The 26276-nt window shown below is 40.9% G+C and overlaps 1 protein-coding gene across 1 annotated transcript in view; it reads right to left on the bottom strand.

Moving 5' to 3' along the window:
* Positions 1 to 24095, bottom strand: part of LOC141110886 (visinin-like) — a 47938-nt gene extending 23843 nt beyond the window's left edge. Inside the window, exon 1 of the mRNA XM_073602638.1 lies at positions 23539 to 24095. Within this exon, the coding sequence (XP_073458739.1) occupies positions 23539 to 23919 (381 nt within the window). The 5' untranslated portion in view covers positions 23920 to 24095. The remainder of the gene's footprint in view (positions 1 to 23538) is intronic.
* Between the last annotated feature and the right edge of the window lie 2181 nt (positions 24096 to 26276).

Raw genomic sequence — 26276 nt, forward strand, 5'->3', positions numbered from 1 at the left:
AAATAAAATAAAAAAAAAAAACAACCAATCCTCCTCTGGTGATGTGACAGTGTTTGGGCCTAGCAGTTGGCTGCAAGGCCTGAGCACTGTCACAGGTAGCAAGTCATATACTTCCTTGCCTGCAGAGAGCAAGGAGCTGTGAGGGAGCACTCTTAAAGTGAGTATATCAGGGTCAAGGGATGCTCTTTGCAGAGACACTTATCTAGCCCTGCATACAGCAGATGGCACTGAGTGCCATCTGCTGTATGCAAATGGTAGATATGAAATATTTTGCAATATTGCATGTTTGTTTGTATAAAGCAAAGTAAAAAATTCTTACTTTACAGTTCTGAAAATTACTGAAAAAAAAACCCAAATATGTCATTTATCGCTTACCTTTCTGTGTATTTCTATCATAAAATATTTTTATACTGTGATACGTCATCCTGTTATTAACCAACCTATTAATAATAACGTCATCATAATTCATTATCGTTATTAATTATCATTCTTTACTGATTGGCTCTCCAACCACAACTAAAGTTTTCCTGAGTAGTATGCAGTACATCTTTATGGGCTGCAGGTGCCACTGTTGCAATTTTCCATTCCACAGTTTGTATTATTATTATTATTATTTAGTGTACTTATATAGCGCCGTCAATTTACGCAGCACTTTACATATACATTGTACACTCACATCATTATGCTAGGATTAAAGATTTGGGAAACCTTGGTACTGTTTGTGATTGAAAAAGTAAAAAAAAAAAAAAAAGTGTTTTTACAAATTGGACCCTAGTGTCACAAAATGTATTACTGTGCAGGAATAATTTATTAAACTTGACGGGTATATTGGAAATGGTGTCGGTAATAGTACCAAGGCTACGTTCACACCAGTTATTTAGGCAGGTATGAATTGTAGAGTCCGAAATCAGAGATTCCTGCTTCAGTTCCAAGCAGCTAGATGTGGCTGCTGGTCCTGTTAACCATAATGACACGGTTGCCGACAGCTGCAGCTATTTGCTGCTGTCCACACAGCCAGTGATGTCCTGCAGTGATCGCTAGGGAACAGGGCAGGGGGCCACGCCTAGCCACTCGCTACAATTTGCACCGGCCTAATTTGCTGGTGTGAATGTAGCCCAATAACACATATTAAAATCCCCTTAGAGGTTTCAAAAATTTCAAATAACACATATTTGTTACTTTTTTCTTTGTTCAATAAATGTATGTTGGTTTTCAAAGTAGACAGCATTTCCATAGAAAATTATCAATATAAATATTATATTTGTTCATTTTATTTGTGCAGTTCTCACATACATAAAAATAAGCAATTTGGTCAATAGTAAAGAAGCACGGTAAAAACATTGAATAAAACTATCAATATAAATAAAAATATCAATCAATATAAATATGAAGAGTGTATTTAAGACGAAGATTGAAACAGATATAAATAAATCAGAAAAAAAGACCTTAAGAAAAAAAAAAAATTGGTTGGGGTCACCCTTTCATTGGTTGCCCCACTGCTAAATTTTCAGTCTTCGCATTTACATCCATAATTTAAAGCGTACCTCTGGCCTTAGCATCCCCCTCCCGCTCTGTGCCCCTCACCCCAATTGAAGCATCCTTGGCACCTTTCAAAGAAAATATATATTTACTTTTCCAGGTGTCACCAGTCTGGTCTGGTGATGTCACCGGTCTGGTCTGGTAATGTCACATGTTCACTTCATCCTGTTCTTCAGCTGCTGGTGGGTGAATTGCAAATGCTTCTGAAAGCAGCACTATGTCTTTACATGGCGCTGCTCTCTATAGCATTCTTCTGTAGGTCAGTGGGGTGGAGTAATGTCACCCTGGGCTTGCAGGGAGTGGATTTATTGGCGCTGTGTGTCATTCAACCCGGAGGTGGAGTGGAGCTGGATAGATGACTGGGTGAGTCTGCAGGGGGACAGGCAATACTGAAAAGGACGTAAGTATAACAGTTGTAGCCTCTGGAGGATCCCCTTTTTTTCCCATGGTAGAATTAGGCTTTAAAGCGTGATTTCGATTTTTTGTAGAATTAGTCTTGGTACATGAGGAAACCTGCACCAGAGACTTTAGCTGCTGACTTCTCCTGAAAATGTCAGGTTCTGTTCTTATGCTATTCCAATTGCTTTTTTACTTTTTAAGTGACTGATCTGGAACAAATAACCAGATCAGGAGTTCTGACTGTGCTCTGACTTTTAAATCAACAAGGTTGTTCCAGGTCAATGGCCCAGAGATTATTGAACAAGTATTTTTCAACGGTGGTCAACAATCGAATTTTCTCCTGGAAAATGTTTCCACAGAATTGTATAAACTTTTATAAACTAAAAGCCACATTGCAGAAAAAAAAACCTAGTTCATTTCCTACATCCTGTTATCATTTGGCATTCAGGCTTTAGAGGAAATATGATGTCTACCAAGAAGAGCTTATTCACAGTAGGGTGGTCTGCTGCAATGCATTAATATATGCACATTAATGCAAGTTTTTTGCATGCATTAATGTGCATTACATTAAGGCAGGAAAAAGAGGTTCCCCCTATATAATGGGACCTTAAAGGCTCAAAGAGTAAACATATGTTTGCATATGTTTACTCTTTGAGCCTTTAAAGTCCCATTATGTAGAGGGAAACCTCTTTTTCCAAGTTACAAAAGGATTTGGCCATGGTGAGCAGATATTCCAACCTCAGTTCTTTCTGACAATTGCATTAAGGCAGCCCATTTATTATGAATGAGCTGCCAGTGCACCAAAATGGAAGAAAAAATATGCATGACCCTTTTTTCAAAATGCAGTGTGCCACAATGAATAGTATGGGTGTCATGGTGTGTTGCAGTTTTTTATGCATTGCACCCACCTGTAGAGTGCGTAGGGGTGCATTCACATTGACTGGTACCACAACACACTGCTTATAGAGCAGGTGCATTGGCATGCACTGTAGCAACCCACATTTATGCGTAATTACAATTAATTAATTACAGTTAATTACAGAAACACACAAGTGTGAATGGGCTCTGAAGAAGAAAAAAACATAGCAATAATTAAATTTTTTTCATATACTGATATTTTTCATAATTTGGAGAAAATCTTTTTAAATGTTACTAAGCCCAGGACCATGCATTCACTATACCTGGTCTCCCACAGTACACAGAACTTGGAAATGCAATTATTGTAGTAAATATCAACTACTAACTACCTTTTCACATCAGCAGTATATAGCAGTCTTGTGACTTCTATCAGTGTCTGGTTAAAGCTTGTAGGAGGAGTTTTCATTCTCCTCTGACTGTCCTATGAGGCTGCATGACTACTGACCCTCTGTCTGGACAGTGTTGGTCCTGTGCTGATCACATGCACCCTCCCAAAAAAAAAAACCTCTCTAGCAATACATGCCAAACTGAGCATGTGCAGAGTGCCCCCAAGGCTCTGTACTATCAGCAGATGGATTGGGGATTGTGAAAGAAGGGGAGGATCACAGACAAGAGAATCAGCCTTTTTACATAATGCATAGGATTAACCCCTTAGGTTCCACAGTGAGTATAACAAGCATGCTTTCCTGCATATACAGACGGATTTTACTGTTGTGGGTTTAGTAACACTAAGGATTCTAGCAAACGTGGTACAATGCTTTTGTGTCCCTGAGTGATCCATAACGCCTTGATATACATTACTGATCTGAACCTGTATTGTGTATGAGCATGTTAACTCGTTACAAACGGTCTAAAACTGACTGTGAAACAAAGAGGGAGCTGATCGTAAGGCCTGTTTCACACAGGCTTCATCTTGTATAAGAGCAGTACGAACAGCAAGTACCATTCAACTCCAGTTTGTAAATGCTGAACACAGATCCTACTGGGAGTGCTGATTGCCACTTTAAGCATGCTGCTAGCAGACTTTCAACAAACCTCAAGAAGTGCTGAAGCCTGCTAGCAGGTAATAGGAGAAGAGGCACAGAGGAAGCTGATCATTGACTTAACCACTTGCTGACCGGCTCACGGCGATATACGTCGGAAAAGTGGCACGTTCCTGCAAAACAACGTATGGGTACGTTGTCCCCTTTAAGACCAGCCGGAGGCCTGTGCACGCCCGCTGCAAGGCGGGGACCTGATGTGTGTGGGCGCGATCGCCGCTGGCTTCTGTCGGACCAGCTGGCATACACAAGGGCTGAATGTTGTGGCCAATGTTGCCCTGAATTCGGCTTGTGTGTACGGGGCTTAAGTCTTTTTGTTTTTTGAGAAGTGTTAAAATAGATTTACACACCTAGTGATCCTGCCAGTCCCTTTCGCCCTGCTCCTTCTCACCACTCTAGGCACAGAAGCAGATCCATCATATCCTGGATGCCTTGAATGCCTGTACTGCCCCCCGCACAGCTCTCCAGTTGGGTGACAGCGGCTGGCACATGTGACGTCGGCAGTAATCCCCTCCCCTACCCCTTGGGAGCCCAGGATACAGAGCCTGCATAGCAGTCATGTGACCACTTGCAAAGTTATTAAATACTGTAAGTCATTTACATTTTTTTGTTTCTGAAAACGTTTTCCTTACAATCGTATTGTACATTATATAAATGTTTTAAGATAGCCATGGTCCCCCCCCCTTCCCCCTCCTTCCCCTCCCCCCCCCTTTCCCCTCCTTATCAGGTTGGATTGAAAATGGTTACTTATGTAAGTTTATCTACAATGGTATAATACTATAATGCAATAAGGTGTACTGTTAAGTGATACTTCTGATATTTGCACAACTGGAACATCTGATAAACAATGACTATAGGTTGAAGGTTGATTTTACTGTCATTTTCCTCTATACTTTGAATGCTTTAAATCATTCTGTAATGTAATGCTGATTTGTTTAATAAAATTTTCTGTTAAAAAAAAAAAGATAGCCATTGTTAACATTTACTTTAAGATAATATACAGTACTGTGCAAACGTTTTAGGCCAAAAAAATGCTGTAAATTAAGAATGCTTTTAGAAATAGAAGAGCTATTAATTTATTTATATCAATTAACAAAATAGAATGTAAATGAACAGAACAGAAATTCTAATTAATATTTGGTCTGACCACCCTTTGCCTTCAAAACAGCATCAATTCCTCAATTCTTCTAGGTACACTTGCACAGTATATATGTATATATATATATTGTACAGGTCGCCGCGGCTGGATCCTGGAAGGACGCTATATTTCCCCTCTGTTTGGACTGTGGTCCATTTAAGAGAACAGAAGGGTTAACTCACCTGTCAGAGGAAGTAGGTTTAAAAAAAGACAGGAATTTGTAGGTGGGTGTGGAGAAGTGTGTGCAGGTCGTTCATGGGGAGGAGCACCCGGTAGTTTTCCTCAGTAGGAAGTTGACACCAGCGGAGAAAGTATAGTTGAGCGAGAGTGTCTGGCAATTAAGTGGGTTCTAGAATCCCTCAGATACTATCTCTTGGGGAGGAAGTTTAGGCTGATTTCTGACCATGCCCCTTTAACATGGATGAGACAAGGTAAAGGGACAAATGCCAGGATTACACGTTGGTTCCTGGCACTCCAGGAATTTAAGTTTGTAGTGGAGCATAGGCCCGGGAGACTGCATCAAAATGCAGACGCACTCTCCCGAGTCCATTGTTTTAGCTCCACTGTTGCCTCCACCTCCTTGGCGTTGGTGCAGAGGGGGGGATATGTACAGGACGCCGTGGCTGGGTCCTGGAAGGATGCTATATTTCCCCTCTGTTTGGACTGTGGTCCCTTTAAGGGAACAAAAGGGTTAACTCACCTGTCGGAGGAAGTGGGTTTAAAAAAAGACAGGAAGTTGTAGGTGGGTGTGGAGGAGTGTAAAGGAGACTGTGGATGGTGGTTTTGTGTATAGCGATAAAAGTGAATGGCAGTGTATATATATATATATATACACAGTATCTCACAAAAGTGAGTACACCCCTCACATTTTTGTAAATATTTTATTATATCTTTTCATGTGACAACACTGAAGAAATGACACTTTGTTACAATGTAAATTAGTGACTGTACAGCTTGTATAACAGTGTAAATTTGCTGTCCCCTCAAAGTAACTCAACACAGCCGGCAGCCCGTAAATTTAAGCCCGTTAAAGTCCGCTACAGACACTGGTGCCCATAAAAAAGATGGCCGCGAGCCGACCACGCAACTGCGTATGCACCGTTCCGAAGCCGGCCAGGTTTGGGAAAGTTCGTGCACACTCGACCGGGCGGCGCATGCGCAGTAATGTAGTTGCGCCGCCTGGCGCCATTTTTTTAAAAAACGAGAGTCTAGACCACGGGGGCCGGCGACTGTGCAGTGTGCACTCGTGAGCAGCCGGTGAGGGACGGTGAGGACACTGACTGAGAGGAGGAGGGAGAGTGAAGCTGGGGCCTGAGGGGGATATCCATAGTAAAAAGGGGACAGAGAGAGAGAGAGGAGGATGTTACTGGGAGCCCCAGGAGGCAGAAGCCACGCCATGCAGGGGACAGAGACTGATGTGCTCTGTCCACCATCCATCATATTACTTCTCCAGTTGACATCAGTGTGCTGTGTTCTCCTCCTGTGCCCCTTTCACCTTTCCACAGAAGGAAGCTACTGTGAGGGGGTGAGGATGACACTATCATGCCCACAGCCTCTGTCCACCTCCTGTATTATGTCCACAGCCTCTGTCCACCTCCTCTAGCCTGTCCGCAGCCTCTGTCCACCTCCAGTAGTATGTCCGCAGCCTCTGTCCACCTCCTCTAGTATGTCCGCAGCCTCTGTCCACCTCCAGTAGTATGTCCGAAGCCTCTGTCCACCTCCTGTAATATGTCTGCAGCCTCTGTCCACCTCCTGTAGTTTGTCCGCAGCCTCTGTCCACTTCCTGTAGTATATCAGCAGCCTCTGTCCACCTCCTGTAGTATGTCCACAGCCTCTGTCCACCTCCTGTAGTATGTCCGCAGCCTCTGTCCACCTCCTGTATCATGTCCGCAGCCTCTGTCCACCTCCTGAAACATGTCCGCAGCCTCTGACCATCTCTTGTCTTTTATCATGTCTGGAGTCTCTGAGGGGATCCTAAAAAGTGTGGGAGTCAAGAGTGGGAGCGCTGCCGGAATGGGGGTTACGGGAAGAGACAGAGTGTGTGGACTGTGGAGAGGAGACCATAGAACAAAACTGGAGCCATCTGACCGAGCCCTACGCGGTGCACCTGAGAGGAGGTCAGTGACAGCGCCGCCAGGCCAGTCTGAGGGGAGTCACTGATGTAAGGGGGAAGTGAATACAATAAAGTAAGAGGGCACTGATATAAAGGTTCTCCCCTATATTAGTAATCCCCCCCTTACCTTAGTGTATTCACTCTGCGGAAGGTGATCTCTGGTCATCATCCTGCAGACTCTGATGTAAGTGAGAACTCTGTGCTGGCTGGGTTATAGTATCCTGACCTTCATGTAAATTGTGAAATATGTTTTTTGACTTTTGTTTAACTTAAACACATTGCTAATAGCACTAGCTATGTGTTTATAGTTCAAATATAGATATTTGCACTGTTTAGCACTAAAAATAGTCATTTTAGGTACTTTTTTGCAGTGTCAGTAAAGAATGTGGATCCGTCTGTATATTTCATGATTTTTTGCCAGTAAAAAAAATTGGTGCTGTGTGTAAATGTTGGTGCTCTGCCAGTAAATTTCACTTTGGGGGGTTGGCAACACTGGAGTACACCCCTAAGTGAAAATGTCCAAATTGGGCCTAAAGTGTCAATATTTTGTGTGGCCACCATTATTTTCCAGCACTCCCTTAACCCTCTTGGGCATGGAGTTCACCAGAGCTTCACAGGTTGCCACTGGAGTCCTTTTCCACTCCTCCATGAGGACATCACAGAGCTGGTGGATGTTAGAGACCTTGCGCTCCTCCACCTTCTGTTTGAGGATGCCCCACAAATGCTCAATAGGGTTTAGGTCTGGAGACATGCTTGGCCAGTCCATCACCTTTACCCTCAGCTTTATTAGCAAGGCAGTGGTCATCTTGGAGGTGTGTTTGGGGTCGTTATCATGTTGGCATACTACCCTGCGGCCCAGTCTCTGAAGGGAGGGGATCATGCTCTGCTTCAGTATGTCACAGTACATGTTGGCATTCATGGTTCCCTCAGTGAACTGTAGCCCCCCCCCCCCAGTGCCAGCAGCACTCATGCAGCCCCAGACCATGACACTCCCACCACCATGCTTGACTGTAGGCAAGACACACTTGTCTTTGTACTCCTCACCTGGTTGCCGCCACACACGCTTGACACCATTTGAACAAAATAAGTTTATCTTGGTCTCATCAGACTACAGGATATGGTTCCAGTAATTCATGTCCTTAGTCTGCTTGTCTTCAGAAAACAGTTTGTGGGATTTCTTGTGCATCATCTTTAGAAGAGGCTTCCTTCTGGGACGACAGCCATGCAGACCAATTTGATGCAGTGCGTGGCGTATGATCTGAGCACTGACAGGCTGACCCCCCCACCTCTTCAACCTCTGCAGCAATGCTGGCAGCACTCATACATCCATTTCCCATAGACAACCTCTGGATATGATGCTGAGCACGTGCACTTCTTTGATCTACCATGGTGAGGCCTATTCTGAGTGGAACCTGTCCTGTTAAAGCACTGTATGGTCTTGGCCACCGCGCAGCAACTCAGTTTCAGGGTCTTGGCAATCTTCTTATAGCCTAGGCCATCTTTATGTGGAGCAACAATTCTTTTTTTCAGATCCTCAGAGAGTTCTTTGGCATGAGTTGCCATGTTGAACTTCCAGTGACCAGTATGAGAGAGTGAGAGCGATAACACCAAACTTAACACCACTGCTCCCCATTCACACCTGAGACCTTGTAACACTAATAAGTCACATGACACTGGGGAGGGAAAATGGCTAATTGGGCCCAATTTCGACATTTTTCACTTAGGGGTGTACTCATTTTTGTTGCCAGCAGTTTAGACATTAATGGCTGTGTGTTGAGTTATTTTGAGGAGACAGCAAATTTACACTGTTATACAAGCTGTACACTCACTACTTTACATTGTAGTAGTGTAATTTCTTCAGTGTTGTTACATGAAAAGATATAATAAAAGGGGTGTACTCACTTTTGTGAAATACTATATATCTTACACAGTAGACCTGCACATAACAAGGCAAAGTAATAGGCAAAGTAATAACAGTATCATTTAGAGTATATCTATGGCCAAAAATGAGGTTTTGTCTCTTGTTTTTTTTTTGGGGGGGGGGAGGGGGGGGGTAGACAAATGGAGGGTTAAAACGCCTGTTATGATTTTGCTCTAGCTTAAGAAATCTTAATTTTGCAAGAAAACGCCATGCAGTACAAGTACTACTGTTGCAAGAGTAGTCATAATAAAACATTTCCTTGTGTGAGTGGCGGTAATGAAATGTTATGGAGTGGGCATCAGTATGATCACTCTTATTCTTTTATAGTCAGATTTATAGTCAGAAGTGCAGCCCATATGGGGCGAGATCTGAATCATGAAATGGACTAGGGTTCTATTCTTACTTTTGCATTAAAGATTTTTTAAACTTTTGTTGCCACCACTCTTTTCATGCTTTTCCAGTTTGTCATCCATTCAGTTGATTTGCTAGATTCATGAGCACCGACTGCACTGTACACCATCATGCCTATAATAAAAATGTAACTTTCAATGTCATTGTGCCTTGTTAATCATTGTTGTGGGACATAGATTTATTCTTTTAGATTGGTAGCTGGGAAAATTCTACTGAGAGATATATTGGCAGACTACAATGCAGAGTGCTACACAAGTAAAACAGAAAAATAAAATCTTACCTTTCTGAACCCATTTAAACCTGTATGCCTTAATAGAATGTTTAGTGTTTCCATATATTTTCTTTCACTTTGAAATGTTTATTTATAATTACAAGGTTTTTTAAAAAAAAAAAAACTTTTTTACAATTGTTTTATGTAGGTTACTATAAAGTATTGGAACTACAGTCTGCTCACATTGTTGTGAACAAGGCCGTTGGGGGCGAAACGCGTCTACCTGTGCTGTACTTTTATCTTTATGGAGATATAATAAATTTGGACTAATTTAAAGAGCATGTATGGAGTTGTAGATTGTCATTTATCATTTCATCACTTTGGCAGCTGAGCAACTGCACATCCTGCACCCGACAGCTCAGGAGGAGTTTCGATAATTTGGGGTAGTAGCACCTTTCATTGTTATTTATAGTCTGCTCACATAATTTGTAATAAAAACATCTTTATCATTCTGAAGCCTTACTCCAACCACTTTGCATATTATTGTGTATATACTGTGATTCTGTACTTGCCAAATATGCTGCAGAAATCTCCCTCCACTGAGTCTGGCTGCAACCATTTTAACTGTGGGCAGCAGAAGCTGCTGCCTGTTCACTTCCGGGGTTTACACAGCCATACAGAGGCACACCTCCAGCTCTGCGGCTCTCATTGGCCCTCCTATGACTCATCCCCCCTCCCTTTCTGGCAAACTCTCACAAGAGTGAGAGAAAGAGCTGTGCATGATGTCATAAGCCTAGGCTCTTTACCAGACCTGAAACAGGAAGTGGGCTGTATAAAGTATTTACTGGCAGAAAAAAATATTTTACTACCCAAAGGGCAGAAGATTTATTAGATGGAAACATGAAAAAAAGGACTGAAGTTCCACTTTAAATATTTAAAATCTTCTCCTTTAAAGCGGCAAGAGGTGTGTGAACTTTCAACTTTTCAAATATCTGATTTGCTGCTCTGCTGAACTTTTGAATAGATCGTGGCAGGGTTAGTACCTCTGCCAGGTTTAATTGCTGCCCGTATACCTGCTGGGTAGCTTAACCTACACCATTGGTTCTTTTTAGTTGTCAGTGAAATGGAGGGTGAGAGGAAATCTTCAAATGGGGACCCCTGTTCTGGTGACAACCATCTAAAGCTGGCTATACATTATACAATTTTCTCATTCAACTTCCTTTAGAATTACCTTCAACTATGTACTGCAAGGGCCTACCTGACTGCATACAAATTGAAGCGGTTTAGGTTTGACCTCATATTATATAGTTTTGGTAAATCTAAAGGAAAATTGTGCAAAAAAATTGTATAATGTATGGCCAGCCTTAGGCTTAGTTCACACTGCCGCTGCCTGAAAGCCACGCGACTTACGGTGAGATTTTGCCAGGCAACTTCCTGCCGATTTGTTGGCGACTTGAGTACTACTTAATGCAAATTGATGTGACTTTGAAGCGACTTTGAAGCAACTTTTAAGGTGACTTTAAAGCCACTTTGAGGCAACTTTGAAGCAACTTTCAGGGAATCCCTGGGTAATCTTCCTGTAATGTTGGATCCAAATCACATCAATATAGATGAGGATCCGACTTGGAGGAGATTTCCTTTAAAGTCTTTGAGCACAAGTCGGATAGAAGTCGCCTTGAAGTAGTACAGGAACCTCTTCTACAGTCAGAGCGACTTCAGTAGTGCTAATTAAGACAGCTCTCATTGACTAGACAGGGATTTTATATGTCACGTGACTTCAGGTCTCACAAGTCAGATCCTGAGTCACGGCAGTGTGAATTGAGCCTTAGAGGGAATTCCCATGTATCTTTGGAGAGATCTCCTTGGGTGACACAAAGAAGCAAAAACAGATGGGGACCTCAACCATTCCCTACTTTATGAATTGAATTATAAAAGGTATTTCAGAACAATGGAAATCTAGAACAATTACCAAAGGAAACTGTATTTTGTTGAGAGCATTTTTTAAAATCGGTAGCATCAGTGTCCCCAGCATCATACTACTGGCAGATGGTATTAACCACTTCTGGACCAAGCCTATTTTTAACACTTAAAATCGGTATTTTTTGCTAGAAAACTACTTAGAACCCCCAAATATTTTTTATATATATATATATATATATATATATATATATATATATATATATATATATATTTTTTTTTTTTTTTTTTTAGAAAAGACTCTGGAGAATAAAATGGCAGTCATTGCAATATTGTTTGTCACTCTGTATTTGTACAGCAGTCTTTCAAAACACTTTTTTTTTTTTTTTTTATTACACTTTTTTGAATGAAAAAATAAGAAAGCAGTAAAGTTAGCCCAATTTTTGAAAGACAATGTTACACCGAGTAAATAGATACCCAACATGTTACGCTTTAAAATTGCGCACACTTATTGCTGTTGCTCTGACGATACCTCACATGTGTGATTTGAACACCGTTTACATTTGCGGGCGCGACTTACGACTTAAATTACGACCCCAGATCCTTCTTTTGCACTTAAAAGTATTTACAAACATCAAAATCTGCGCTTTTGGAATACTGTGGATTTTTTTTAAATCGGCGCCATTGGAAGCCGAGTAAACCGGAATTGACATTGTGACATCGCTTACGGGTTACCACATCGGAGACCCGATCGAAACTGAATCCGGCTTTGTTTGGGACTCTGGCCAGCCGGCGGACATGCCGGCTGGTCGCTCGGTTCTCCTGTTGGGACCGGAGACTTGGGCGAAGTGGTGGAAGGAGGCGGGAGGGGGGGACGTCCCCTTCCGCTCCTTGTGATAATGGCCGAGTGGCTGCTGAGCTGCATCGGTTGTTATCACCAGAAAGCCGACCACCAGCTCTAAAAAATCGTACCGGGGTAAAGCCTGGAGCTGCAGGTTTCACCCCGGTACAACCACCTCCTCAAAACGACGTACATGTACGTTGTTTTGCGTGAAGTGGTTAAATTCACACAAAAAAAAGTTTGGCAAGGGCAAAAGCTGACATTATCTTTTCGTCCTTAATCACAGCGCTTAAACCATCAACCACAAATTATACCAAATACTAAATTATAAAAATATAATGTCCCATATAGTGCATAATCCATATAGTGCAGCTTTAACCACTTCAGCCCCGTAAGATTTGGCTGCTCAATGACCAGGCCATTTTTTGCGATACGGCGCTGCATCGATTTAACTGACAATTGCGCGGTTGTGCGACGCTGTACCCAAACAAAATTGTTTTTCATGATCTCTGCGGTTTTTATTTTTTTGTGCTATAAACAAAAAAAGAGCAACAATTTTGAAAAAAGCACAATATTTTGTACTTTTTGCTATAATAAATATCCCAAATTTTACAAAATAAAAGCTATTTTTTTTTCAGTTTAGGCCGATATGTATTCTTCTACATGTTTTTGGTAATAAAAGTCGCAATAAGCATATATTGATTGGTTTACGCAAAAGTTATAGCATCTACATAATAGGGGATAGATTTATGGCATTTTTGTTATTTTGTTTTACTAGTAATCGCGACGATCTGCGATTTTTATGGAGACTGTGACATTATTGCAAACACATCGGACACTTCTGACACATTTTTGGGACGAATGACAATTATACAGCGATCAGTGCTATAAAAATGCACTGATTACTGTATAAATGTCACTGGCAGGGAAGAGGTTAACACTAGGGGACGATCAAGTGGTTAACTGTGTTCCCTAGTGTGTGTTCTAAATGTGGGAGGATGGGACTGACTATAGGAGATGACAGATTGTGGTTCCTAGCTATTAGGAACTCACGATCTGCCTCTCCTCTCCTCACAGAACAGGGATGTGTGTGTTTACACACACATGTCCCTGTCCTGCCTCTCGTGCCTGCGATCGCGCGTGGCCAGCAGTCATCGCAACTGCAAGTCATGAGCATCGGCACCCCTGCAGTGCAGCGGGCGCGCACCGCCTGCTATGCTGCCTAAAGGAGCCGACGTACAGCTACGACGGCTCGTGGTATCGTGCCGACCTGCCGCAGTATAATGACGGCAGCTGGTCGGCAAGTGGTTAAAGAGAAAGTCCATTAACGAATAACATCCTTCAAGTTTTGCGTGAAGCTATCATTTATTTTGTGCAATACTTTCCAAAAAAGTGCTCGGTGCAAATTGTGCAAACTGAATCCCATTCTATTGATCATAAAATGCTCTTCAAAAAGTGCTCTTGTGCTCAGCAGTAGGCCACCATCACATATGAGAACTCACCAGACACGATTGACCCTCTACTAGAGTAGGTCAGTCAGCATTTTCCCCCCAAGGGGTTAATCATCCAAGGTAACACCGCTCCTTCCTCTCACCATGGTCAGGGATTTCATAAAATAAAGGAGATAAAGGGCTCCAATAATGTATAGAAAACCCTTTTTTATTTAGGCGACTGACATATACAAAAATCCATAAGCTATCATGCTCACATTTAACAGTGCATTTCACCCTGCATCCAGGTTATGTAAGCTTTTTATCATATGAGACTGGCTTCACTATAACAAGGGCAAGCCCTGTTTATAGCTCTGATCACTCGGGCCTCTCACCACATTCTGGTGTCTCCAGCCAACCAGCTTTCCTTCCTGTAACCACGCCCAAGGCCTAAGAGACCTCTAAGGTCCCTAACTCACATTCATAGAAACACATATTAGGGCCAATTTAGACAGGAGCCAATTAACCTACCAGCATGTCTTTGGAGTGTAGGAGGAAACCTGAGTACCCGGAGGAAACCCATACAGGCACAGGGAGAATATGCAAACGTCATGCAGGTAGTGCCATGGTTGGGATTTAAACCAACAACCTTAGTGCTGCTAGGAGGAAGTGCTAACCACTGAGCTAGAAATCTATTCAAGAAAAATGTATTTTGAAAGTGTATATCAATACTCCATAAAAGCATCAACTTTTTTAAAGCGGAATTAAACTCTTTCAATCAAAATTAACTATTTTTAATCCTTATGCTGACAGCATTAATACATGGAGAGGTTTTTGACCTAGGCCAAAATGAGCTCATACATCCCATGAGTTTTCTTTCAATTTGAGGAGGAGGGGCTTTCCCAGCTAAGCACACCCTCCTGCCTGCATTCCTGAGCTGAGGTGGTTTTACCCCTTCATGACCAAGCCATTTTTTGCTATTTAGCACTGCATTACTTTAACTGGCAATTGTGCGGTCATGCAACACTGTACCCAAGCAAAATTGATATATATTTTTTTCACGCTTTCACGTTTTTTTTATTTTTTATAAAAAAACAAAAAATAAACCGAAAAATTTGAAAAAAAAAAAAAACAATATCTTTTACTTTCTGCTATAAAACATATCCAATAAAAAAAAAAAAAAAAACAATCAAATGTCTTCATAAATATTAGCCAAAATGTATTCTGCTACATGTCTTTGGTAAAAGAAAATCCCAATAAGTGTATACTAATTGGTTTGCCTGAAAGTGATAGCATCTATGAACTATGGTAAATGTATTTCATTTTTTATTTTTTTATACTACTAATGGTGGTGGTAAGACACTTATAATGGGACTGGGATAGTGCGGTGGGCAATCTATCACTAACTGAGATTTGGGGAACTGGCTAACTGCCACTGACATTACCAGTGACACAGGGCTAAGAAACAGAGAGATTGTTCCCTCTGTACAGAGCCCTGTGTTGATTGTCAACATAGGGCTCTGATCTGTGATTGGACACAGCGGATCAGCAGGTCCCAGCCATGAATTGGCCAGGATCTGCTGACAGACTTCTGCTGTGTACAAAAACAGCGTGCCCTAAACCCAGAGGCAGGCAGTGATGTACCAATATGTCGCTTTGCCTGCAGGGGCAGTACATTGTGTGCAGGTGGTCTGCAAGTGGTTAAACAGAGTGTTTCAGTTCGTGGTGCTCAGATAAAGTTTATTTCTGCTTTAACAATGCCTCCCTTCATGTTGTAGTAGTCCTGTAGTAGTTTCACAGAATGTCATAAACATATCCATGAGGCAGACAAAGAAACCAGCATTTCTACACGGAGAAACCCATCATAAACACAGCAGGAAAATATGTTAAAGTCTCCTATACAAGTTTAAGGGCGTTGATTTACCACAGGCAAATGGACTGTTCACCTTGCAAGGCAATTTTCCCCAGAGCTTAGTGAATGAGGTGAATCTCTGCAGATGTCCATCATCCAATCGAGTGCAAGTAAAAATTATGTTTTTTTTTCTTGCAAATAATTGGGTATTCTTTGAAAGGTGAAATTGCACCACATTCACTAAGCCCTGGGGAAAATTCCAATGCAAAGTGCAACTTCTCTTGCAAAGTGGACAGCATAGTAAATCAGTCCCAAGGAATTGACATGTTGGGTCTATTTTAAAATCATTGGAAGGTAGTGGAACCTATGCTGTATCTGTGCCCACCCTTGCTGAGGAGCAATGGCCACACACAGCATCTAACGTTTGAAAATCCTCCACATGTGTATGGTGAGTCATAGGAACCTTAGAACTGGGACAGTATTTCCTATTTATTTTATCATGACAGCAGATTAGATCTAGACTCTTGCTTAACATTTTATTTTTATTTTCATGATGGTCATAGATTTCAAAATAGGGTGAATCATGATTCCGAGAGGCAATTCAAAGCTGCCAGAACCTGCGGTCAGTTGTGCATGTTCCCATCGGCTCATATAGAGGAGGTTTTACAATTATAAATTGAACCTATTGGCTTACATTTAAATTGGCAATTAACATAAGATTTAGGAGAATAGTATAAGATTTTCTTCTAATTTTAGATACTTTACAAACGTTATCTCCCCTTACAGAAAATAAGTAGCCAATTAACTGTTATGCCCCGTACACACGGTCGGACTTTGTTCGGACATTCCGACAACAAAATCCTAGGATTTTTTGTGACGGATGTTGGCTCAAACTTGTCTTGCATACACACGGTCACACAAAGTTGTCGGAAAATACAATCGTTCTAAACGCGGTGACGTAAAACACGTACGTCGGGACTATAAACGGGGCAGTGGCCAATAGCTTTCATCTCTTTATTTATTCTGAGCATGCGTGGCACTTTGTCCGTCGGATTTGTGTACACACGATCGGAATTTCCGACAACGGATTTTGTTGTCGGAAAATTTTATATCCTGCTCTCAAACTTTGTGTGTCGGAAAATCCGATGGAAAATGTGTGATGGAGTCTACACACGGTCGGAATTTCCAACAACAAGGTCCTATCACACATTTTCAGTCGGAAAATCTAACCGTGTGTACGGGGCATTAGGCTTCATGCACACAGGGCATTTGCTTTTTTCCTCTGAACCCCAAAACTCCTGGAAGGATAAAAGTTTCCTAAAAATGTGCTTAAGGGCCGGTTCATGCTGGTGCGTTGTCAGAGATCGAATGTGATTCGCACTGCAGTGAAAATCACATGCGATCTCTGTGTGATGCGATTTCAGCCATAAAGATCGTATGGCTGAATTTGCATCAGATTTGCAAGTTTGCATATGGCACTGCGAGTTTGAGCATTACTGGATTCCAGTGACTAAAATATCAATTTATTCTTGCCACTGGAAAGCAAAAACACTCAGATGCACCTTAACGCATCTAGCGTTTAGACACATTTCAACAATTTTTCTGCTCTTCAGCTCCTATCCTGAATGTGCTTTTGATGGTTTTTATACCAGCTTGTAAGCGCTCCTCTTCTAATACGCCTCTAAAATGTGGACAAACTTATAGGTGGTTTTATACATTGAAAAAAACGCCAAACGCCTGGAAAAGTGTCTTTTTAACCGCTTGCCAACCGGCTCACGCAGATATACGTCGGCATATTAACTTACCTGTACGTTGCCCTTTAAGAGGCGGCTTGCAGGCGCATGCACACGCCCGCCGCAAGCTCCGTGAGTCTGATTGCGGGTCTCGCAGACTCGATGTCCACGGGGATACCCGCAATCATCTCAGGGAGAGGAAGAATGGGGAAATGCTGATGTAAACAAGCATTTCCCTGTTCTGCCTAGTGACAGGACACTGATCACCGCTCCCTGTAATCGAGAGCGGTGATCAGTGTCGTGTCACACATAACCCATCCCCCCCCACAGTTAGAATCACTCCCTAGGACACACTTAACCCCTACAGCGCCCCCTAGTGGTTAACCCCTTTACTGCCAGTCACATTTACACAGTAATCATGATCTCCGTTCCCAGTGGATGCCTGTTAAGGGGAAACATGTCGGGTGGAGCATGAGCCTGTGACATCAGCACGCTGAACAGCTGACTGTTAGACACTGCGGCTGATTCAAACCTGCTTTTCTTACCTGCTTGAATTTATGGACATTGTATGATTTGTTTTTTAAATAAATACCTTTGCTGGGACATACTGCACCATGAAGCCCTCTTGTATTCCTCCTTACATGAGAATACCCAGATCCTGGCTTTTATGAGAGTGTCCTGGAGAGTGAATTTTTTTCCTTGCTGATTCCTGGATAAACAGGTGGATTCCTCTCTGCTTTCAATCACTGTGAGTTCACCTGCCGGCAGGCTAATGCACAAGCGCTTCTGATCTCTATCATTTGAGATCCAACGGATCTGGTAAACAGTTTGTATTTGCATTTTATGCTCCATATTCCAGATGATTTGAATGAATATGTGTCCTGCTTTTCGAGATTAAGTGAAGAACTTTTGCATCTCCTAAATTTTGAAGGGTCATTTTGGGATATTCTTTTTTTGATAAATTCACTTTTGGTTTTATTCATTTATTTTTTATATCACATGGACTATTTGTTTTTTGATACACCACTCAATTTTTCATATTATCATGTTTTAGAGAATTTGTTCACAGCAATATTTATTGTTATTTGTAGCGGTTTCTTTGCGCATCTTTTTCTTTTTTAATATTGGTTTTAGGTTTTGGTATTTGACCTATAGAGGTGCAGCTTATAATCACACTTTATTTAGTTATATCACTTGTGCACCTATTTTTTTGTATATATTAATCGGTTAGCGCAAATATCCCCTTCTTTTTTTTCTTTTCTGAAGTGGTTAAAGCCCAGTGTGCAAGAGGTCTTAAAGAAGAAATTTTTCTGCAGTCCAGCAAACCTTTGTATTTTTAAATGCTTAATCTTGAGGGAGACAAAGGAACAACAAAAACAAAATGAGAAGATTCCCTAAACGTTATTGGGTATTTAACATGAACATGGGATGATTGGATAAGCGGAGAATGTACTCCTCTAGAAAATAAATCACTTTCTAGCCTAAAACCTAAATGACATCTGGTTTAAAAATCTAGGCTTTGACTCTACAGTCACACAAATAACTTTTTCTTGTCAAAGCAAATCCTGTATCTAAAAGAGTTGCAGAGTTTCAGTTACAATATTACAGTCACATTATATTCAACAGGGGTCTGAAAAATATTTTTTTGTGTAAACGTTACAGTTGAATACGAGTTTCTTTAAATTCTTAAGAGCTGAGTACTGTTATTTGTCCTTTTTCCAACTTTGTGCAATCAGATTACGATACATATCATTGTAAACACATGCCTTTAAATGCTTATGTTTTAGGAAATAGACCACTGGATTTCAAATGATTGTACTTGCACAGGAAAAGGCCTACACCCCATTTACAATTGCCTATTCATATCCATATACACTCAGACAGTCCGGGACTTGATGTGAACTCCTTAGAAAGCAGGCAGGAAGACAGATCTGAATAGCTTGGACTGTAAATATTGTTACGTATTAAGTTATGTGAACTAACTTTCACTTATTTGTTTTCATACTGTATGTCAGTGTCATTGGGTACATTCATTATTAATCAGAAGATATTCATTACCTTTATACTAATCTACCAATGTGTAAACTATTTAAAGTGGTTCTAGAGGCTGAAGGTTTTTTTTTTTAATCAAAAAACAAAAGTTTTATTGAGCTAAAAAATAAAAGAGACATACAAAAATAAAGTGCAACAGGTACTACACACAGGGCTATCGCATTGACATATGCATACTGGTTACAAGTCATTGAGGGTTCTCAACAAGTGCAACCAATGACAGACATACAGATGCTGTAATGTACATTGTAGGTAAAACACCAAATGGCGCATCATATATTGGTATGGTTGTAAATGCCCACAGGGAGGAGGAAGGGGGAGAATCACATGAACGATTACATAGGTCATACCGGGGGGGGGGGAGGGTTGCTAGTGGGAATCAAGGATCATTCCTCTGCATTGCAGGTGGAAGCATCCTCTAGCCACCTATCCCAAATTTTATGGTATTTCTTTGGTCAACCCCTATGTAAATAGAGTACCTTTTTGTAGGGAGTGGTGGTATTAATAGCTCCGTTCCACTGTTGAATAGTGGTGGGTGACTCTGTCATTCATGTCCTGGCAATTTGCATTCTAGCTAAGAATAATGATTCTTGCAAAAAATATGTTTAGGTATTTGTTGTCCTCAGAGAGAGAGGCATCCCAGTATACATTGACGGGGGCACAGGGTCAGGGGGGAACCCATGCGATCATGGAGAAATTTGACAACCTGTGACCAGTACCCCTGGATAGCCGGGCAGGACCATAGCAAGTGGTAGAAGGAGCCCCTGGGATCACCACACCTAGGACATGCTGAATTATGTTCCGGCCCATACCTGGAGAGGCGGTGGGGTGTTAGATAGGACCTATGAAGGACATAGAGATGGGTGAGGCAATCAGATAGGAGGCTGAAGGTTTTTTTACCTTCATGCATTCTATGGATGAAAAGAAAAGCCTTCAGTGTGCAGCTCCCCCCCCCCCCTATACTCACCTGATCCAGATCCAGTGATGGTGGGGCTGCACCACGCTGTGTGTGACTCAGACACTCAGAGGAGGCTTGGGAATGAGCACTAACGAGTGTCCCCAGAGCAAGCAGCTTGCTGTGGGGGCACTCAGCAGGGGGGAGGGCCAGGAGCGCCGGCAGGAGACCCAAGAAGAGGAGGATTGGGGCTGCTCTGTGCAAAACCATTGCACAGAGCAGGCAAATATGACATGTTTGTTATTAAAAAAAAAAAAAGCTGTACCTTTACAAATCCTTTGAAGAGTAACTCCACTTTGATGGGGAAAAATAAAAAAATAAAAAAAAATAAAATAGAATATACATTTGTGACACAAGTCATACTGTAATTGAATGCTATTAAAAATCATCTTCCCATTTCAATCTGCAGTGCTGTAATTTTTTGTAATATGCAATGCAATATGGCTACCTGAAGGTGTTCTGTACACAGAATATGTACAGAATGCCCCCAGATATGTAATTTCCTGCTTGTGTGATTGGCTTATTGATTTTCCCAGAAGTCTGCACTAATCAGATTTCAAGCATCCCCTGCAACAAAAATGTAATTTTTGGTGAGATACTCCCAATAGGAAATCACATCTAAAGGGATGCAGACCCTGCAACGTTCCTCATTAGAGCTTTGCAGGTGCAGCAGCTGATTGATAATTATGAAACCACTTCCATTAGACTCACTCAGAACATGGGCACAGACAAACACACAGGGATTTCTTCAGAATTACAAAATGTTGCAATCTGCAGCAAAGTTTGTTCCCTACAATACACATAGATCGCCCAGAGGGGAATGTTTTTTTTCCTCAACAAAAGTGGAGTTACTCTTTAAAGCTAATTAGTTAATTAAAACCATTATCAGTTTTAAATCCTGTAGTCTATTTATTAAGACAGTGCATTAGCCTTGAACAATCTAAAAGATAACTTTTCATTGATTTAGAGCAGTCACAACAACAGCAAGTAATACTTTATTGTCATCAGACATTACACATTGTTGTTTACAAAGATATATAAGGGCCCCAGTGCTTTATGCTGATTTAGTATCAAACAGTACAGCCCTCAAATGCCATGAGTAATGGATATTTACACTTTTTCTATCTAAATCTGCATTAAATCTGATCTTGTTGGCCTAGCATGGCTAATTCTATCTCAGAATTCTTAACATTGTTTTAATTACAGACCTTAAGTCCCTGTTCACAGTGGTGTGCTTTTGCTGCACTAAAACGCACCTTTTAAGCGCAAGAAAAGCACGTGACAAATTGTCCCCTTTAAATCCTCTGTACTTATTCAAATCACTGAGGTACGAGTGCGCTGCATTTTAAAAAGTCCTGCATATTGCATCTCTGGTGCCCTGTTTGAAGAACACACCAAAGATTCCAATGCATTATTCTTAGCGCACACGTTCCTGTAGACAGTGTGGCGGTGTATGTAAGTTGGTGCTGAAGCGTCTACCGGCTGGCACCGTGAATAGTCAGAGAGAGAGAGAGATATCACCAGGACAGCAAGATCTTCAAAATGGGTCCAAAGCTTTGTTCAGTGATCACATTGTCACAGCAAATAGCAATGCTTTGGAGCTACACAGGACCCCTTCATCATGTTACGTCACATGCCTGATGAGGGTGTCCTGCGTGGGTACAAAAACGTTGTTATTTGCTGTAATGATGTAATCGCTAAATAAAGCTTTGGACCCATTTTGGAGATCTTGGTGTGCTGGTGACATCTCTCTTTAAGAACATGCCAAAAACGCACATTCCATTATACAGTATACAAGCTAGCTCTAACTAGTGAAAATGTTGCTGTTTTTGTAAAATCAACACATGCAATAGAGGTTCAGACAATGACAATGTTACTTGCAAATCATTGGACAATTCAAGTCAGTTTCTCCACTTTAAAGCATTCATGCAGAGAATTCTGTTTCAATTATTTTAACTAATCTGAGATTAAGGGCTATGGATAAAACCAATTAAGAGCCAGTGTTCTAGTCCTTGGGCTGTAGTACCCGATAAAGAAGTATCATCATTTTAACCACTTGTAGTCCATGAGCTTTGTATCCTTTTTTTAGCTGGTGCCCAGCTTCCATGTGAAAGTGGTTTGGGCAGCTTGTAAAGTCGCCTGATCACTTTTACAGTTCTGTGAAGTGCAACAATGCAGTTCTCCAATCTGCTCTGTGATGAATGAACATGGAAGTGCTGAGCTCTGAGCCTTTCTGGGTTCATAGCTATCAAAATCCCTGCTGAAATGCTGGGTCCACAGCCGATCAAGCACAGTCCTGTGCTTGATCAGCTGCAGTGGCGGCAGGGGAGATATTAGGGGCGTAATAGAACCCCGATGTCTCCATAAAAAGAACCTGTCCCCTGCCAATGCTATTACATAGGAGTTTTGTTAGACCCATTGGAAGAGCAATAAAGTTATATGTAAAATAAAAAAGTGTAAAAAATGTAAATTATAAAAAATATATATATATCATTAAAAAAAATGAAACAGCAACCCCATCACCCTGCACACACATACACATGCAAATAGGTATTGCTGCTAATGTTGGAGTGACAGCAACAATTCTCAGATCATCATTCACTTTTAACTCTAAATTGATGACTTGTAAAGGCTTTTAAAATGTTGACTACAAACAATTAGGGGTGCTTTTTGACATTTCGAGGGTGCGTATAATTTTGAGACTTGAAATGTTTTAGTATCTACTTACTCAGTGTAACCCCATCTTTCATATTTTAGCAAAATTGGGCATTATCAGGTGTTTGTGTGTATTAAAATGACATTAGGGTATTTTTTACTGAAAATATGCGATTGATAAACAGTTGCACAAATATAATGCAACATAAAACATTTCAACAACCACCATTTTATACTACAGATTATATTATTATAATTGTTTTGTGGTTTGAAGTTATTTTCTGTCAAAAAAATACAGATTTTAACACGTGTGTAAAAATCACAAAATTGTACCTAATGCGAAGTGGTTAAACATCAGTTTATTTTACACCTTGGATTATTTAGTAAAATGTTCAACACAAAACTGTACTTACTGAGATGATCTCAAGTACTTCAACTTTGCTGACTTCACCGTTCCTGTCCACATCAAACAAAGAAAATGCCCATTCTAGCTTAAGGCTGGTTTTCCCTGAAGAGGTTAGATGAAGTGCAATGATGTACTCTCGGAAGTCCAGGGTGCCATCATCATTTGTGTCGAAGCTACGGAAAACATGCCTGGCGTATGTTTTCGGGTCCGAATTGGGGAAGAAATTGGCATAGATCTTCTCAAAGTCTGGGCGTGTTATCTTGCCATCTGGACATTGTTTCTTAAAACTTTCATACCAGTTGAAAAGCTCTTCCTCTGAATACTTTGTGTTCATTTTTAGGTCTTCAAGGATTTCTTTTGAAAGGGCTCCACTTTTTGTGTTCCCCATGGTTGTTCTGACAACTTACTCTAGGTTTCACCAGTGGCTGCAGTAAGAAAATAAATATCTTCAAACTTCTGCTACTTCTGCTGGGCTTAACTGAATTAGAGATGTCAAGAATGCCTAATTCTCCTTTTATAGATTCTTAAGTGACTTATTACATCAGAGATTGAAAATCCAGCCCCTTCTTCTACACCTTTCAGAAGTGCCTGGGTAAAGGGCTTAGTGATACCTATATCTTTTTAATGAAGGGAGATTTCAGCCCTGAGCAGATTTAGTCATGTCTTTAATTTCCGCCATATGCTCTCTGTCTATATCCTTTCCTCCTCTCCGTAGCTAAACAAAATTGTAGGCCACAACAAGTCACCATTTTTTCCTAATATGGGTATATCTGGAACATTTCTTTATCTTGCTTTGTATCTGTATTCATTAACCTACATATATGCATAGTAAAGCTTGTAGATGTTTGTATGTGCCAGCATAATTGAACAGGACTGTAGCTGGAAAATCCTGTGAGCCTATTAGTCTATAAGTATTTACTAGTACAGTCTTTACACTGAACAGAAAGTTCAACTTCAACTTAAAGGGTACATCTTCCCAGAACTGTTATTGTTTTTAAGTAAATGTTGGGAGGTTTATTCATTTAACAGGCTCTAACATATTTCTGTGACTCCTGTGGAAAGTCTTTGCACCTGGACCCTTGTCTTTATCCACATGGTGTTGGCATCAAAGATGGGTCTGACACTCACTCTTATCTTTTTCATGACTGGAGAGAGGGGAAGGCAGAGCTTTTAACGTCTGTGAAGGGAGCATTTTGTTAGTATAATTAAAGTAAATCAAAAGCTAACATTTTTGGATAAAGTAGGGAATGATTATTAGGCCCGGAGTCCGAAACTGCACTTTCATTTAGGCCTCATGCACACTGGACATTTTTACAGCTGCTTCTAGGGGCTTCAGGCGTGTTTTTTATTCTGGCCATTGAAATGAATTAATGCCCAAGAGGTTGACAGCTGTAAAAGCTCCTAAAAGCTTAAATGCATCAGCATTTTTTCTCCAAAAACACTGCTGGCTTGCATGAGGCCTAAAATGGTATGAGTGTTCATCATATCGCCACATTGCTGTGATTTTGGCACATTTTTAAGACGTTATGTCCATCAGAGTATACTTTGTACCTGGATCATTTTGTTTTTAAATAAATCAGTTTTTACATAGTTCACTATGGGCATGCACCGTTTTTTATTTTCTGACACACATGTGATGCTGGCGGATTATACCAGATGGTGGTCGCGTTTAGAGCCGAGCGCGCATTACCATCTATAATTTGATGGGACGCCACCTGGTGGAGAAAGTGCACTCTTTCCAACAGGAAGTGAGAACGTGGAGACACTAAAACCTCATACACACGATCAGATTTTTCTCCAAAGGGCGTGTGTCAGGAACTTGTCTTGCATACTAATGGTACACAATTGTCAGCCAACAAACACAAACGTAGTGACGTACTACGAGGGATTTCAGCTCTTGAGCGCCACTCTTTGGGCCCCTTCTGCTAATTTCGTGTTTGGTGAGCATTGATTTCGAGCATGAGTGTTTGTATTTTCGACTTTTGTGTGATGGACTTGTATACTGATGATATGAAAATCAGACAACAGACCGTTGTCCACCGAAAATTTACTAGCCTGCCATGCAACATTTGTTGACCGAAAGTTGGACAATTGTCAGAAGGAGCGTACTAACGGTCAGATTTTAGGACAACAGTCTGTCAACAGACAATCCCCTGCCAACAATCAGATCGTGTGTACGAGGCTTTAGATGTGTTTTATGGATGTCCACAGTAACATTAATCATCACGAACTTTGATTGGGACTTTGTTTATAAATTATTTAATTATTTTGATTTATATTTTCACATTTTGTGATATTGTCACACTTATCACTGAGTTATTCACATATGCACATTATATTCATATTGTTGTGTTTTAACAGTTTTTTATTATCTCATTGGGAAAAGTTTTTTATTATCTCATTGGGTCTCATTGGGAAAATTTTGTTTTACTTGCTGTTCCAGAGACACAACAGGAAGTAAAAAATAGAGTGAGGAAAAAAAACTTTTCTTAAATGTCTGACACTAGAATGGGTGCTCCAATCTGAAAATTTCCCCTGACCTGCTCTTTAGCTGATAATCATAAAATGTTGAATTTCCTCTTATTGTTTGTCTCGGCGTAAATGGTCACCAAGACAAATTAAAAGTGTGAATCTCCCTAGTAGGGGAAACAGACTGTAATAAAAACCTGAAAGGGGTTTCAGTACCTTTCCATTCCCAAGTTTAAAACTAAAAGAAATATTTTGGCTTTAGAAATACTTTAATAT

Source organism: Aquarana catesbeiana, linkage group LG10, assembly GCF_042186555.1.
Source record: "Aquarana catesbeiana isolate 2022-GZ linkage group LG10, ASM4218655v1, whole genome shotgun sequence".
NCBI classification, from domain to species: domain Eukaryota; kingdom Metazoa; phylum Chordata; class Amphibia; order Anura; family Ranidae; genus Aquarana; species Aquarana catesbeiana.